Source organism: Leptodactylus fuscus, chromosome 3, assembly GCF_031893055.1.
Source record: "Leptodactylus fuscus isolate aLepFus1 chromosome 3, aLepFus1.hap2, whole genome shotgun sequence".
NCBI lineage: Eukaryota > Metazoa > Chordata > Amphibia > Anura > Leptodactylidae > Leptodactylus > Leptodactylus fuscus.
The window spans coordinates 229,078,113-229,093,703 of record NC_134267.1 but is presented as its reverse complement, the minus strand read 5'-3'; the positions used below and the strand labels follow the sequence as shown (position 1 = coordinate 229,093,703).

At 41.6% G+C, this 15,591-nt stretch overlaps 1 protein-coding gene across 1 annotated transcript in view; it reads left to right on the top strand.

Annotated features, from left to right (window-relative positions):
• Positions 1-11,298, top strand: part of RHAG (Rh associated glycoprotein) — a 29,349-nt gene extending 18,051 nt beyond the window's left edge. The window contains exons 5-10 of the mRNA XM_075269294.1: positions 2,408-2,574; positions 4,498-4,635; positions 4,772-4,893; positions 5,574-5,647; positions 6,873-6,946; positions 8,289-11,298. Of these exons, the coding sequence (XP_075125395.1) occupies positions 2,408-2,574; positions 4,498-4,635; positions 4,772-4,893; positions 5,574-5,647; positions 6,873-6,946; positions 8,289-8,360 (647 nt within the window). The 3' untranslated portion in view covers positions 8,361-11,298. The remainder of the gene's footprint in view (positions 1-2,407; positions 2,575-4,497; positions 4,636-4,771; positions 4,894-5,573; positions 5,648-6,872; positions 6,947-8,288) is intronic.
• Positions 11,299-15,591: the final 4,293 nt, after the last annotated feature.

Genomic DNA, 15,591 nt, shown 5'->3' with positions numbered 1-15,591 from the left:
CCCTCCTGATTCGAATAGTGGTTTCCCCCTAAACAAATATTTATTCCCCATAGACTATAATGGGGTTCGATGTTCGATCGAACAGTTAAGTATTGAGCGGCTACTCGAATTGAACTTCGAATATTTCACTGTTCGATCATCTCTAATGGTTACATCTAGCAATGGTGAGGATACTTGTGCCTATCCCCTGTTCTGTACCCCACTATTCCCCAGAGCATAGTCCTTTCTGCTACCCCCCTCCTTCACAGCATAAGCACACTGGCACTATTTAAGGGCTCCGCAGTTATAATTTCAGTCCTGCGTGTGCTTTGTAGGGTTCACAGATAATGTGCAGACAGCTCCATCGCCAATGTCCCACCCTTGGACCTGTCTCTTTACTTTAAAGTGAGCCTGCAATGCATGCAGCCCCCTCCCCCAGATCCTGGGCTCCCAAGGCAACTGTTCTAACCACAATGTGGAGAGATAAGGGACCTTATCAGCAAAGCCAGGCAAGTTTCTGTATGACATGTATTTGCAAATGTACTTTATTTGTCAAGCTCTACTATTTAGCATGCGAAGTAGAAAATGGGAATAAATACTTTAACTGTAAAAGTCATTTTCTGCAACAAAATCATCACATTGCTCATATGCCGCTATGGGATTGCAAAAGAAGTTTAAGGCTAAGGCCCCAGGGAGCGAGCCACAGCAAAAAAGTGGGAAAAATGCGGTAGAAATGCAATGCGATTTTCCCTTCGGTGCTTTTTACAAAGTCCACTCTCTTCGGGCTTTCTGCTTCAGTTATACCAATAGGGAAACTGCTGATGTATCCATAGGTATGATTGACATGCTGTGATCTTCCAAAAATGCAATGGTTTTGGAAATCGAAGCATTTCTGCTAGGCATATTGATGGGGTATTCTAGAATGGGGTCCAACGGTGTCCATGTCTAACCACTGTTGTGGCAGTCCGTCTCTCCGTCAATTGGGTTCCCTGAAGGACCCGGACAATGGAGATACCAATCCTAGCGTAAGCAATATACTTGAGAGGTGTGATTACAAATGATGTAGGGTCATATACTTCTTCATCTTCCCATATCTCACTCTATTGCTTTTTCTTTAAAATCTGGTTATGATCTTAGTCCCGGTTCACATCTGCATTCGGGCCATTCCCTTATCCTCATGAAATATGCGGAGAGAAAAGTCCTCGAAGCAGCACTTTTCTCTCCACATTTTTCATGAGGAAACCAAGTGGAAACCACATGGACCCTAAAATAATCTATGGGGTCTGCCGATTTCCTAAGGTATCCGCTTTTTTATGTGGATAGGTTTCCATTCAGGGGATCCCCAAGCGGACTTCCTCAAATGGAAACCCGAACACAAATGAGAACAAGGCCTTAGTCACATCCTCCAGAATCCAAACCTCTTGCTTTCCAATACTTTTCTCGAGCTGCACCAGTTCTCTGGAATGCACTACCTGGGAAATCAGGTTAATTTGCAATATCAATAACTTCAACACATTTTAGGCAGTCCTATCACATTCCCTATTCTGTTCTCTATCGTGTTTATGTCCTACTTTTTCTACTATACTGTTTTCTCAACCCAAATCCCTTTATCCATAACCCCCTACACTTATGCACCAGTGCACACACACCGGCTGGTGATATATTGTAAGCTCTTGTGACAATAGCCTTTTGGTGTTTGGTTTGGTGTTTAGTTTAGTTGTTCTGTAAAGTCTAGTTTTTGGTTGTACATGAACCCTATGAACTGTAAAGAGCTGTGAAATAATTTACTGTATGGTGACAATATAGAAGTTGTAAACCAATGGCCGGCCAGGTAATGGAGGGGGTGTAAATCTCACCCAGACTACTAAGGTGGGTGAGATGAGAAAACTCCAGAAAGAACGTTTCTCTGCAGATAACTATTGTCTGCTGAGGGTTATTTCAGAGTTTCGGTAACTGGGCTGTATTTTTAGGAATGGCAGGTAGGTTGGTAGTGGGACCTATCATTCCACCCCCTTCTAGTCCACACTTTGGGGATGTTCTGGCAGCGATTCAGCTGCAGAGAGTCTGCTCATCAAGGGAGGCTTAAGAAGTCAGCTCCAGCAGCAGACTGTGGGCAGAGCTTGGCTGGAGAGCCAACAGAGAGAGGTCATATTTTTGGAGCTGTGTCCTGAATGATTCTACTGGATTTTGAATTTCTGTTCTTCTAGGTGAGGTAACCTATTCTATGTTTAGTTAGTGCCTAGCCGGGCAGGGATTTATTTTTGTATTGTTTCCTTTTGTTGCTGCACTACCTTTTTCAGTGAAAATAAAACTCTAACTTTGTTTTGGACTAAAGAATTTGGACTTTTGTGTCTATGCCACCCCACCTAGCAACCCCAGACCCTGACAAAGTAAAGAACATGGTTACAATCTATTTCTATATTTTCAGGAACCCTCTTCTTGTGGATGTTTTGGCCAAGCTTCAACTCCGCCATTGCTGAACATGGAGCAGATCAGGAGATGGCCATTATTAACACATACTTCTCATTGGCGGCCTGCGTGCTAACAGCTTATGCCTTCTCCAGCCTGGTAGAGCATAAAGGGAAGTTTGATATGGTAAGAAAAGGAACAAATAATATCTCCATCCCTATAGATCCCTACACTTTCCACAGGTAAAAATAATTATTATCTGCATGAAGAAGTTAACCCACAATGGGAAAAAAGGGAAGACCTTTCTCCTGATTCAGCCTGACCACAGCCCGGGTGAATGTGGATGTGACTGGTGGCGGGCAATGCTCCCATTTACTTCAATAGCCCAAGTACAGCACTTGACTACCCACATTCAGCCTGAGTGAAGCAGGGGAAAGGTCTTACCATTTTCACTTTGTTGGATAACCGCTTTAACTACCTGTGATCAATGTCAAATTATTTTTAAAATGTTTTTTTAGGACTTAGAAATTGGTAAGGTGGACAGGAGTAAACCCCACACAGTGCTCTTCAGTGCACTTTCACATAGTATAATGCTACTCAATGGCTCCCATGTAATATACTGGTCCATAGTGGACCCCACACAGTATAATGCTCCTCAGTGGACTCTACACAGTATAATGCTCTTCAGTGAACCTTCACATAGTATAATGCTCCTCAGTGGACTCTACACAGTATAATGCTCTTCAGTGAACCTTCACATAGTATAATGCTCATCAGTGAACCCTTACACAGTATAATGCTCTTTAGTGGACACCACGCAGTATAATGCTCGAGTGGACTCTCACACCGTATAATACTGCTGAGTGGCTACCATGTAATATACTGATACTTAGTGGACCCCACACAGTATAATGCTCCTCAGTGGACCCCACACAGTATAATGCTCTTCAGTGGACCCTCATACAGTATAATGCTCCTGAGTGGCTCCCATGTAATATACTGGTCCCTAGTGGACCCCACACAGTATAATGCTCCTCAGTGGACTCTACACAGTATAATGCTCCTCAGTGGACTCTACACAGTATAATGCTCCTCAGTGACTCCTATATAATATACTGGTCCCTAGTGGACCCCACACAGTATAATTCTCCTCAGTGGACTCTACACAGTATAATGCTCCTCAGTGGACTCTACACAGTATAATGCTCCTCAGTGGACTCTACACAGTATAATGCTCTTCAGTGGACTCTACACAGTATAATGCTCCTCAGTGGACTCTACACAGTATAATGCTCCTCAGTGGACTCTACACAGTATAATGCTCCTCAGTGGACTCTACACAGTATAATGCTCCTCAGTGGACTCTACACAGTATAATGCTCTTCAGTGGACTCTACACAGTATAATGCTCCTCAGTGGACTGTACACAGTATAATGCTCCTCAGTGGACTCTACACAGTATAATGCTTCTCAGTGGACTCTACACAGTATAATGCTCCTCAGTGGACTCTACACAGTATAATGCTCCTCAGTGGACCCTCACACAGTATAATGCTCCTGAGTGGCTCCCACGTGATATAATGGTCCCTAGTGGCTCCCACACAATATAGTGCTCCCAAGTGGCATTTGCTTGCTGAAGTTAGCATTGCCACCAGTACTGCATGTGGTATACTAGTCAAGTGGTTAATAATGCCATAATTTCTCTTATTCTCTGGTTGTGCTGTATGTGATGCAGTGTTACCACCCACTTTGCTCGTAAACCTTCAGCAGTACATCAGCATTAAGGGCTTATATCTTTGGAAAAGCTGAATGGATTTCAGATGAGAGATGTCAAATGGCTTTTCAGACCTAGAGACAGGTCCTTTGTAAAGGGGTGTCAAACACTGTCTCAGCCGTTTCAGTAGACTATAATGGAGATTCCTTTCTATGGGACATTTATGGTATATCCCATAGAGCTGCTATAGATGTGGTTTGAAGGAAAACCCTTCATCAAGCTCAGTTCAGCTACATCTGTACAATCTTATACAATGACATCAGTAGCTTGAAAATTATTGGAAAAAAAAATATTCTATTGCCCAAAAAAACATGTTATTGACTTGTCCCATACAGGTCCACATCCAGAATGCCACTCTGGCCGGAGGTGTAGCAGTGGGCACCTGCGCTGACATGAACATTGGACCCTTCGGAGCAATGATCATTGGTTTTGTTGCTGGAATAATCTCTACCCTGGGATTCAAGTTCTTAACTGTGAGTATACGCCCAAGTTGGCACTTCCCAAACAAATGGACACAACTCTAACATATATGTTACTATATAACCATTTTCAAATGTTTTGGATTCTTTAGACTGTTCTGACACGTTTCCTACATATTATCCTTTTCAGCCAATTGTTGCATCCAAGCTCCGGGTTCAGGACACATGTGGTGTGCACAATCTGCATGGTCTACCGGGACTTCTGGGTGGACTTGCCGGTATTGTGGCCACAGCCCTTGGAGTGAAAGCCGAGTAAGTGACATTGTTTCTATTTCATCTGTTGCTCAATACTATATCATTTATTCCTCCTAATGTACTTGGAGGGAATTTTTCGGCAGTCTTCACCCCAATAAACTGATGATATTACTGGATAGTTCCCGTGCAATCAAGTTTAATGATACATAAACTGTGGTGGCCACCATTCACCGAGGATACCTAAGATGTTTTAGCATGTCTTGGTCTCCTCAGTAGGGTTGAGCGATCGGGATCGGAATAGATTGGATCCCGATTGAGAAAATTTTAAAATTGCGATCGGCTGGAAAATGGTCGGAAATCGGATTTTTAAATCTCAAGATCAGCTCAACCCTACTGTATATATAATATACAATTAGGGTTGGGCGATCGGGATCGGGAAAGATCGGATCCTGATCATCGATCAAGCAAATCTCACGATCGGGATCGGCTGGAAAATAATCAGAAATCGGATTTTAAAATGAATCCTGAAATCTCAAGATTGGCTGAACCCTACTCCTCAGCAATGTCAAGCGCCCAGGGTGACACTGCCGAGGCTTGTGATTGGACCTCAGAAGTGACATGGGCACTTCTGTGACATATGAGTGGCCCAATCACAGGCCTCTATTTTATATATACAATATAAAAGTCACATTGACACATGAAACATAATAATAACCACATCTATCCTGTTTTTTTAGGTATTCACCCGCTATTCAAGGAGCTGCTTTAGCCGCAACCTTTGCAGTCGCTATTGTTGGAGGTGTCATAACAGGTGTGTAAACGTGGGGGCATAAAATGTTGACCAGACATACTCTATATTACAGTTCACTCTCATTTATAGTTACATTCATTATTGAATCTGTTGCTTTTGGGACCTAAGACTTGTTCTAATGACAAGGAATTTTTACTGTGAAGTTTGCTACAAATCTGAATGCAAATCTACACTTATTTTTCTGGGGATCTCACAGCTTGCGTTGCAAAAGCATCAATCAAAATCTATAGCAAACCCATACCATTTAGTGCATGCCCGAAAATTCATGCATATTTTTTAATACATTTTGTAAAATATAAATTAAGGTGTGAGTCTAAGACACTGATTCATGACAAGGGTGAGTGTGCTCAGATATACGGTTGAGCAATTGGGATCGGGAAAGATCGGATGCTGATCGGCGATCGAGCAAATTTCGAGAAAATCGGATTTTAAACACGATCCTGAAATCTCAAGATCGGCTCACCCATAGTCAGATAGTTTTTGACAGGCTGTCACTTGGGTGACTTTGGTCTTTGGTTTGTTTGTGGTATCTGCATGACCGATCAATGGCCAACAAAAATCAGATAAATATGTCCAGCTAGATCTCACGGGAGTGCAAAAATTCTGGCGTGTGACCAATTGCCAACATCAATGGTTACAATCTGACAGCGCCGCACCTCCCATGAGGCGACCAGAAGCGACCGCTTCAGGCGGCGCTATGCCAGGGCCCCGGGGAGGGTGGCATTTTTCCTCCTAAGCCAGTCCAGGACAAGCTGTCCTGGACTGGCTTTGCGTCACCGATCGGTGGATTGGGGAGGCCAATGGAGCAGCGCTGCTCCAGCAGCCTCCCCTCACGCTCAGGCAGAGAGCAGGTCCTCTCGGGGCCTGCTCTGTGCCTGCTAGCGTCGCTCCGCCATGCCCCCTTCTCTCCGCCCCCCTTCGTTCCTCCCCGCCCCTTCGCACTGCCCCCTCCTCCTGGGGGGGGGGGGCGGCTTTCTTTAGTCCGCCTCGGGCGGAGAAACATGCAGGTTCACCCCTGCAATCCGATTGCACAAACAGATTTATTAAAGGATCTCCAATGGAACAGTTCCTAAATGCGATACCATAATTGTTTTGCACAGAAATAAAATGCCCACTTCCAGATCACCTGGACTCCCATGTTCAGGTTGTAAAGCCCCGGCATAGGAGTAGGTAAAACATTCTATGTTATGACCAAGATTTATTTGCTTTTTGTAACATTTTTTAGGTTTCATTTTAAAATTGCCATTCTGGGGACAACCACCTGACCAGAACTGCTATGACGATACCATATACTGGGAAGTAAGTATGGCACCCATATTAGAGAACACAGTGTAGTGATCCACATTAAGGATTGCTTTGGTTTTTCCTTTACTATAAGATAAACTAATGGTCCTGAACCTGGATTTCTGCAACTACTATAAATCTACGAGTCCCAGTAAGTCTGACAACCTCTAATCTTTGCAGTATGATGTTGAATTGTCAGATCACTTCACATTGCAAACAATAAACTTTTGGAACCTGTGCAGGATAACAGACTCGCTCAGCTCAGTACAGCATGTACTTTTGTGTTGACTTATGTATATTACTGTACGTTCTCTGACCTTTACCTTATCTAATCCCAGCTCATGCTGTCTGCACCATTCTTACTCTCTCCTCTGTACCATCTTCCCTTTCTTTCCACCTCACCTCCCTGCTATCATCGCCTATGTTATCCTCCTATAGAACACTCAAATCACATAAAAAATAGAACAATCTGAACAGTTCAAAAGATGGATTAAGTATAACCAAAGTGAGAGTGGATCACACCAAATCATCAAAGGAGTCAGAGTCCAATATCAATGGGTAGCGGAGGACTAATCCTACATTTGCCATGCCACCCTGAGAAAATAGACGCCCGCCCTGACAAGGGCAGTACCATTACTTGCCCTAAATAGCACTAAATACACCTCCTGCCGACGTGTTTAGTAACCCTATGATGAGTAGTCATCAGGGAATATTAAAGGTTAACTCAATCATTCCAACCATGCTCCAACCCAAACCAATACAACATAATATCACGAAAGCCTTGAAAGGCTGAAGTTCACACATTGCCCACTAGATGCTCAATGAAGACACAAATAGAAAAGCTAGCATATCATATTGCGATAGCTATTATGAGTGAACTGATTAGGAACAGACCAATTCTGACAGTGTTCTACACTATGTTTTATATATAGGTACCTAGGAGCCCTGACAATATTCTACACTATGTTTTATAGATAGGTTCCTAGGAGCCCTGACAGTGTTATACACTATGTTTTATAGATAGGTTCCTAGGAGCCCTGACAGTATTCTACACTATGTTTTATAGATAGGTTCCTAGGAGCCCTGACAGTGTCATACACTATGTATTATAGATAGGTACCTATGAGCCCTGACAATATTCTACACTATGTATTATAGATAGGTTCCTAGGAGCCCTGACAGTGTTATACACTATGTTTTATAGATAGGTTCCTAGGAGCCCTGACAGTGTCATACACTATGTTTTATAGATAGGTTCCTAGGAGCCCTGACAGTGTTATATACTATGTTTTATAGATAGGTTCCTAGGAGCCATCCTCTTATGAGTGTCTAATTGTAATCATATAATTTTTTTCAGGTTCCCCTTGAAGAAGAAGAAACAGAAAACCATTATCAAGGAGAACATGGCAAAATCAGAGTAGATGCATAAAGTCACTACTAGCAAAATAAGAAAAAGAATGGAAACCATAGACTTTATACACAATCGATAAAACACAATCTTTTGGTCTAGTAAGCTTGTCCGCAGCTAGACCTTGTCTTCCGAGCAGCAGTAACTATAATAGGTACATTATGTTATATAATAGATACTATCAGCCTCTAGATTACATGTATTACCCATGCGTCATGGTTTAATCATCAGGCGTAAGTGGAACTTTATCCGCTGTGTATAAAGTCATATAGGGGATTTCTTTCTGATAACAAATTGTCATTTTGATTTTCATTAATATGTCCTCATTCATTTCATAATATATCTATCAGAACTCAGTTTTACTGACACAGGTCCCCAATTTTCCTCCCCACTAGGGGGAGCTTAGGAGCTTATTGCCTGTTGTGTTAGGTTACATGCACTCAACTGTATTTTTTTTTTCTGATCCATTTTTTTCAATGGCGCCTGTGTTTTTTCACAAGTCCATGGGGGGAATCATGAGCTTGGACGCAAAACTCAGGGAAAGTCCTATCCCTGTCCGCTATGTGGTCTAGCCTCATTCATTGAACTATAGTATGAGATATAGAACCGTTTGTACTCTTTTCTCATTGGCTCATGTTTACACACTGTCATGTGTATGTTGGCTTATTGTGTGTGACCAGAATGCACTGAGCTCATAAGCTCCCCCTAGTGGTGGCTGCAGGCAGGAGGAATTTTACCATTTAGTTTTTTGTCTAAACAGATGATTTGGAGGTCTGTATCAGAGAAATAAAGCTCCAACTCCTATGATGACATAGGACCCCCGCTGATCAGCTGCATAAGGCTGGGTTCCCATGGGGATTTTTGGACCAGATTTTTGGCTGCCTCAGAATCCAGTCCAAAATCGGCTAGACGTGACTAGATGCCGGAGCATTGCACCGGTATCCAGTCGCGGCATTCTGCTCCGGATTAGGCCCAAATGAATGGGCCTAGTTGGGAGGGAGGTGTTGCTACACAGATTCTGCAGAAAAACCACAAGCAGAAAATAGAAGTGAATGGCTCCAATTGAAGTCAATAGGAGGCATTTTCTTTCCAAAAATCCCCATGTGAACCCAGTCTAAAGAGGACACAATATTTGGGTGACTGCTGTGTCCTCTTCAGTACTTACCAAGCACAGTGCCATACAATGTACAATGTATTATTCATTTGCTACAATGTATTGTGGTTGTGCTTGGTATTACAACTCAGCACATTAATGTAAATGGGACTAAACTGTTATCATACCAGGTGCCCAATGGAAGTAATATCAAATCACTTGTGAAAATGAAGCTAGCTGATCCAAAGGTATCCCGTGTGTCGGACCCCCAGTGATGAATGATCATCAATTAATACGTTTTAGAAAATCCCTATAAAAATGACTCAGAATTAGGATCTACATGGATGGTATTCGGAGATGGACAACCTTCTATTGTTTATATCCTGCGCCGATAACTCTACATCAGTATTCTTTTTATAGAAATATTCAGTTTAGTAAAATTCCCTATATTTTTTCATTATTTGACACCATTGACAGGGTAGTTATGTCTGAGCCAGATGTGTAAGCTTGAAACAACTGCTGCCATTTTTGCTCATTTTATGGACTACATTCCCTTAGAGAACGATGCCGGGGGAAATTATAGGAAATTCTTAATTTTTTTTTTTGTTCCAATTTTTTTTTCTTTGTAAACCTGTAATACAAACAGAATAAAAGTATATTATATATTTTCTAATATATTTTCTAAAAAAATTTTTTAGGGATATTTTCTACATGTATGACATTGTATACTAGATTAATAGCACAATATTATTTGATAGATGCTTAAGCCCATCTTAATTCAACCTGATATGATTTCTCTATGTTGTTATGGTGTTCATATGTTAATGGCCATAATACAGTATTTTATCCACATGTGATAACTGGGTCAACGGTCACTAGGGTTGAGCGATCGGGATCGGGAAAGACCGGATCCCGATCGGCGATCGAGCAAATTTCACGATCGCGATCGGCTGGAAAATGATCGAAAATCGGATTTTTAAAATGATCTTGAAATCTCAAGATCGGCTCAACCCTACTGTATAGATAATATACAATTAGGGTTGAACGATCGAGATCGGGAAAGATTGGATCCCGATCGAGCAAATTTCACGATGGCGATCGGGATCAGCTGGAAAATGATCGGAAATCGGAATTTAAAATCGATCCTGAACTCTCAAGATCGGCTCAACCCTAATGGTCACTTTAGATATAGCTACTTTATCTATAACACAGGGAGGATTTCTAGAGCTAAGTCTGTAATGTGGCACAGCACCATGTTGTAGTCACTATTACAGTGTACAGAGCCATACACTATAGCCGCGGCACCAGGGAACTGCAGTTCTGCTCCCATTCACTTGAGTAGAAGCAGATCTGCTTCCGGCTCTAGGTGTTGTATATGGCTTCCAGCAGCCGAATCCGTGTGGTGTCCAAGTGTCCAACCCCGACCGATCAGATACTAATGACCTATCCTGATATTCTGTCACAAAATGTTTATTCTATGCGCCTTTATGGGGCCACCCAGTGGTTCATTCGTCAACTTGCAGTCTGCCTAGGGTTTCATTACATAATGGTGGCCAAACCTGTAGACCTGGTGCACTCTTTACAGCCATGTGCCCAAGCACCCTGGGGCTCGTTCCTAAAGACCAGTGCTATTGTGTGATGGCCGGAGGTAAATAAAAAAATACACAAAAATATTTCCTACTATGTATATTTATAGCACTTAAATAATGTCAAGCTACTAGTATGAAGTCCTTTATACTTATCAACCTACAATTTATGAAATTTGTAGCACAAATAAATGTGTTTTATGAATAAAATTCTTGTGAATGTGTCTGTTGAATTGATTGGATTTTTTTCATTTAGAAAATAAAAATGTGAAAAGAAAAAGTGTGATTCATTTTTTATTTTTTTTTAAATAGTCTTGGATCACTAAATTTTATGTGCAAAAAAAAAAAAAAAATCAGACATTAACTGCTTCCGGACGACGCATAGACTATTTACATCCAGAAGTGGTTGCCCTATTTTGCAAGGACGTAGCGATATGTCCTAGCAAAATAGGGCAGCTGCTGAAACGGGGAAACGGTTGTAATTACAGCCAGAGCTCACCTAGAGAAGGCAGGAATGGTTTATTACCGTCCCTGCTTTCCCTGATCATTGTGTGCATAACGCTCAATGTTGTGGCTCCCCTCTCACTTCGGAAGTCACTTGATTCATCGGGATCAGAGTCTGTTAGAGCGACGGGCACCTAGAGCTTTGGTAGGGAACGTACGGCTCTCCAGCTGTTGCAAAACTACAACTCCCAGCATGCATATTTGCTCTGCTGTTCTTGGAACTCCTATAGAAGTAAATGGAGCATGCTGGGAATTGCAGTTTCACAGTAGCTGGAGAGCCAAAGGTTCCCTACCCCTGTCCTTGAGGATCCAGATCATCTCTATAGTTATGGACAGTAGGCTGTATTCCTCCTGCAACTGGGGCTACATGTACCAGTACCAGTTACATGGAATATCAGCCTTCTCCCATCAAAGCAATAGAGTTCAGATGTCTCCAAATGAGAGAAAGAAACCACATGGACTCCATAGAATGTAATGGGGTCTGTGTGGTTTCCGCTTGGTTTCCACATGAAACATGCAGAAAGAAAAGTACTGCTTGTAGTACTTTTCCCTCCACATGATTTCTGCGGACACTGCATGGAGAACAAATGGACCTCATTATAGTCTATGGTTTCTTAGCTAACTGCTTTTTAAGGCATATAGGTTTCCTAAGAACCTATCTATAAAAAATAGTGTAGAATACTTTTAGGACTCCTAGGAACCTATCTATAAAACATAGTGTATAACACTGTCAGGGCTCCTAGGAACCTATCTATAAAACATAGTGTAGAATACTGTCAGGGCTCCTAGGAACCTATCTATAAAACATAGTGTAGAACACTATCAGGGCTCCTAGGAACCTATCTATAATACATAGTGTATAATATTGTCAGGGCTCCTAGGAACCTATCTATAATACATAGTGTAGAATACTGTCAGGACTCCTAGGAACCTATCTATAATACATAGTGTAGAACACTGTCAGGGCTCCTAGGAACCTATCTATAATACATAGTGTATAATATTGTCAGGGCTCCTAGGAACCTATCTATAATACATAGTGTAGAATACTGTCAGGACTCCTAGGAACCTATCTATAATACATTGTGTATAATATTGTCAGGGCTCCTAGGAACCTATCTATAAAACATAGTGTAGAACACTGTCAGGGCTCCTAGGAACCTATCTATAATACATAGTGTATAATATTGTCAGGGCTCCTAGGAACCTATCTATAATACATAGTGTAGAACACTGTCAGGGCTCCTAGGAACCTATCTATAAAACATAGTGTAGAACACTGTCAGGGCTCCTAGGAACCTATCCATAAAACATAGTGTAGAACACTGTCAGGGCTCCTAGGAACCTATCCATAAAACATAGTGTAGAACACTGATTCTGACAGGTAAACTCATGTCAGAGTCAGCGCTTCAAAACAGAATCCCATTGACTTCAATGGGTTCCGTCTTACGCGCGCTACACTTTGAAATCAATGGGAGGCTTTTTAACCCATTGATTTCAATGTATTATACCCATTAAACGGAACCCACTGTTTTGGAACGCTGACTCTGACACATGCTTGTTCTTGTTCTGTACCAGTTCTCTGGATTGTGCTCACCCAGGCAATCAGGTTAATTCCCAATTTACACAATTTTAGCTGGGCACTAAAACCAAATATTTTCATTATTATTTGTATTTACTATCCTTATTATTATTGTTCAGAAACTCATTTTATGACAATTTCACAAGTGTATAAGTTTTTCCTGATTCGGTCCCTGTGGCAAAGCTCTATGATGTTTACATTGTAACTTTCACTTGTTTTTGCAGCTTCAGTACCCACAAAATCTAATAAGATGAGTCACCATAGTGTTTACTTAGGGATTTCTTGGAATAGAAATCGCATCTGGCGTCTTTGTTTGGTCTGTGCCATATTTCTTAACATATCCCAGAGAAACTTAGTTTGAATTTGGAAATTAATCTCCTGGGTTTCTCCAGGTTGTTGTTTTATGTGCAATGCACCAGGGACTTAAACTAAATTACAAGTTGAACTTGACTTCCTGCACTGTGATATAGTGTCTCAGGAGTCAATAGAAGTAATTGAATCTGCTGAGTTAACATTCTGTGCCGCAGAAGTTTTAGTGTATGAAGTATCAAATTAAACTTTGCTGCATCTGTATATCAATCTTAAGTTATCACTGGGGTTCCATTGCGATCGCTACTAATTTTCCCAAAATTTTAAGTTTAGCTAAACCTAAAATGTTTGGGGTTTGTAATAGAGATGAGCGAGTAGTACTCGATCAAGTAGGTATTCGATCGAATACTATGGTATTCAAAATACTCGTACTCGAACGAGTACCACTCGCTATTCGAATGTAAAAGTTTGATGCAGAACCAGCATTGATTGGCCGAATGCTATACAGTCGGCCAATCAACGCTGGTTCTTCTCTTACCTTTAGAAGTCTTCTCCGTGCAGCTTCCCCGCGGCGTCTTCCGGCTCTGAATTCACTCTGACAGGCATCGGGCCTGGGCAGAGCCGACTGCGCATGTCTGCTTGTAGTGTGGACATGCGCAGTCGGCTCTGTAAAGGCCCGATGCCTGGCAGAGTGAATTCAGAGCCGGAAGATGCCGCGGGGATGCTGCACAGAGAAGATTTCTCGGAGGATCCAGCCCGACCCTCACTCGTGGACTTGGTAAGTATGATTTGATTGAATGTTGCCTACCCCTGAAATGAGCATTTTCCCCCCATAGACTATAATAGGGTTCGATATTCGATTCGAGTAGTCGAATATTGAGGGAATACTCTAAACGAATATCGAACCTCGAACATTTTACTGTTCTCTCATCTCTTGTTTGTAATATTGTAATAGATAGTACTTACATTTGACTTACGAGTGACTTCAAAGACTACCTTGAAGGCATTATAGGGAAGCCCACTGCTCAAGGTCATTTTATCTTTTGTCTTCATCTATGATGGCTGCTGTTTTTAGTGTTTCATCTAAAAAAAATTCTGGAATCCAAATTCAACTCATGACAAAGTGATTCACTCATCTCTTCTGGAGCTGGGCGAACCTTCCAAGAGTAATTTCATTTTGGGTTTGGGTGGCTTGGGTTCCTCATTTGTTTTGGGTTCAGAACCAGAAGTGAAATTATTATACTGTGGGATTTCTTCAAACCACAGAGTATAATAGGTGGAGGCCCAGGGAAGCGTTAAAATTTTTTAAAAAATTTACATTTATACTCATCTTCTATTGAGTGTATGGTACCAAACTTCTTGGATGACAGCTATCACATTTGCATAAGTTGTATAAATACAGGGTTAAAAAGGATGGTGCAAAATCTGCAGATAAAGTAACATCAGTGGCAAATGGCCAAACTGGATTCTTGCCCATAGAAACAATCACAGGAACTTTAATTTTTCACGAGCCAATTGTGATTACATAGTATGACATAAGGTGGTGACATCCGTAGCAAGAAAAACTTTATTCTAAAAATGGATCTGCTGTGACAGTACAGTAAATCTTTCAGAATAAATTTGGTAAATGTGCTTAATATAGAGACTAGAGATGAGCGAGTAGTGAAGTATTTGATATTCGATATTCGTTTCGAGTAGACCCTCAATATTCGACTATATCGAACCCCATTATAGTCTATGGGGAAAAAATGCTCGTTTCAGGGGAAACCACTATTCGACTAAGGAGAGTCACAAGTCCACTATGACACCCCAGGAAATGATGCCAACACCTCTGGAATGCAACTGGGACAGCAGGGGAAGCATGTCTGGGGGCATCTAACAAGCCCAAGTCCAGTATTACACCACTATCACAGCCTAACAACTAGACACTTTCCACACTCAATAGAACCTCTATGAAAGTGGAAAAATACTTTCCTCTACATTAGTATGGACAGAAACACAAAATGTAAGCTAAAGAAACATTAGCAAGCACCGCTTTAAATCACATTGCCCATGACAACCACAGATGGCATAGGCAATGGGAAATCCAACAACCCCCACTCATTGTGTATGTGTGTGTGATGTGCTGACACCTCTAAATAATACTTTTGTGGCCCTTGAGGTCAGCCCTTCCAAATT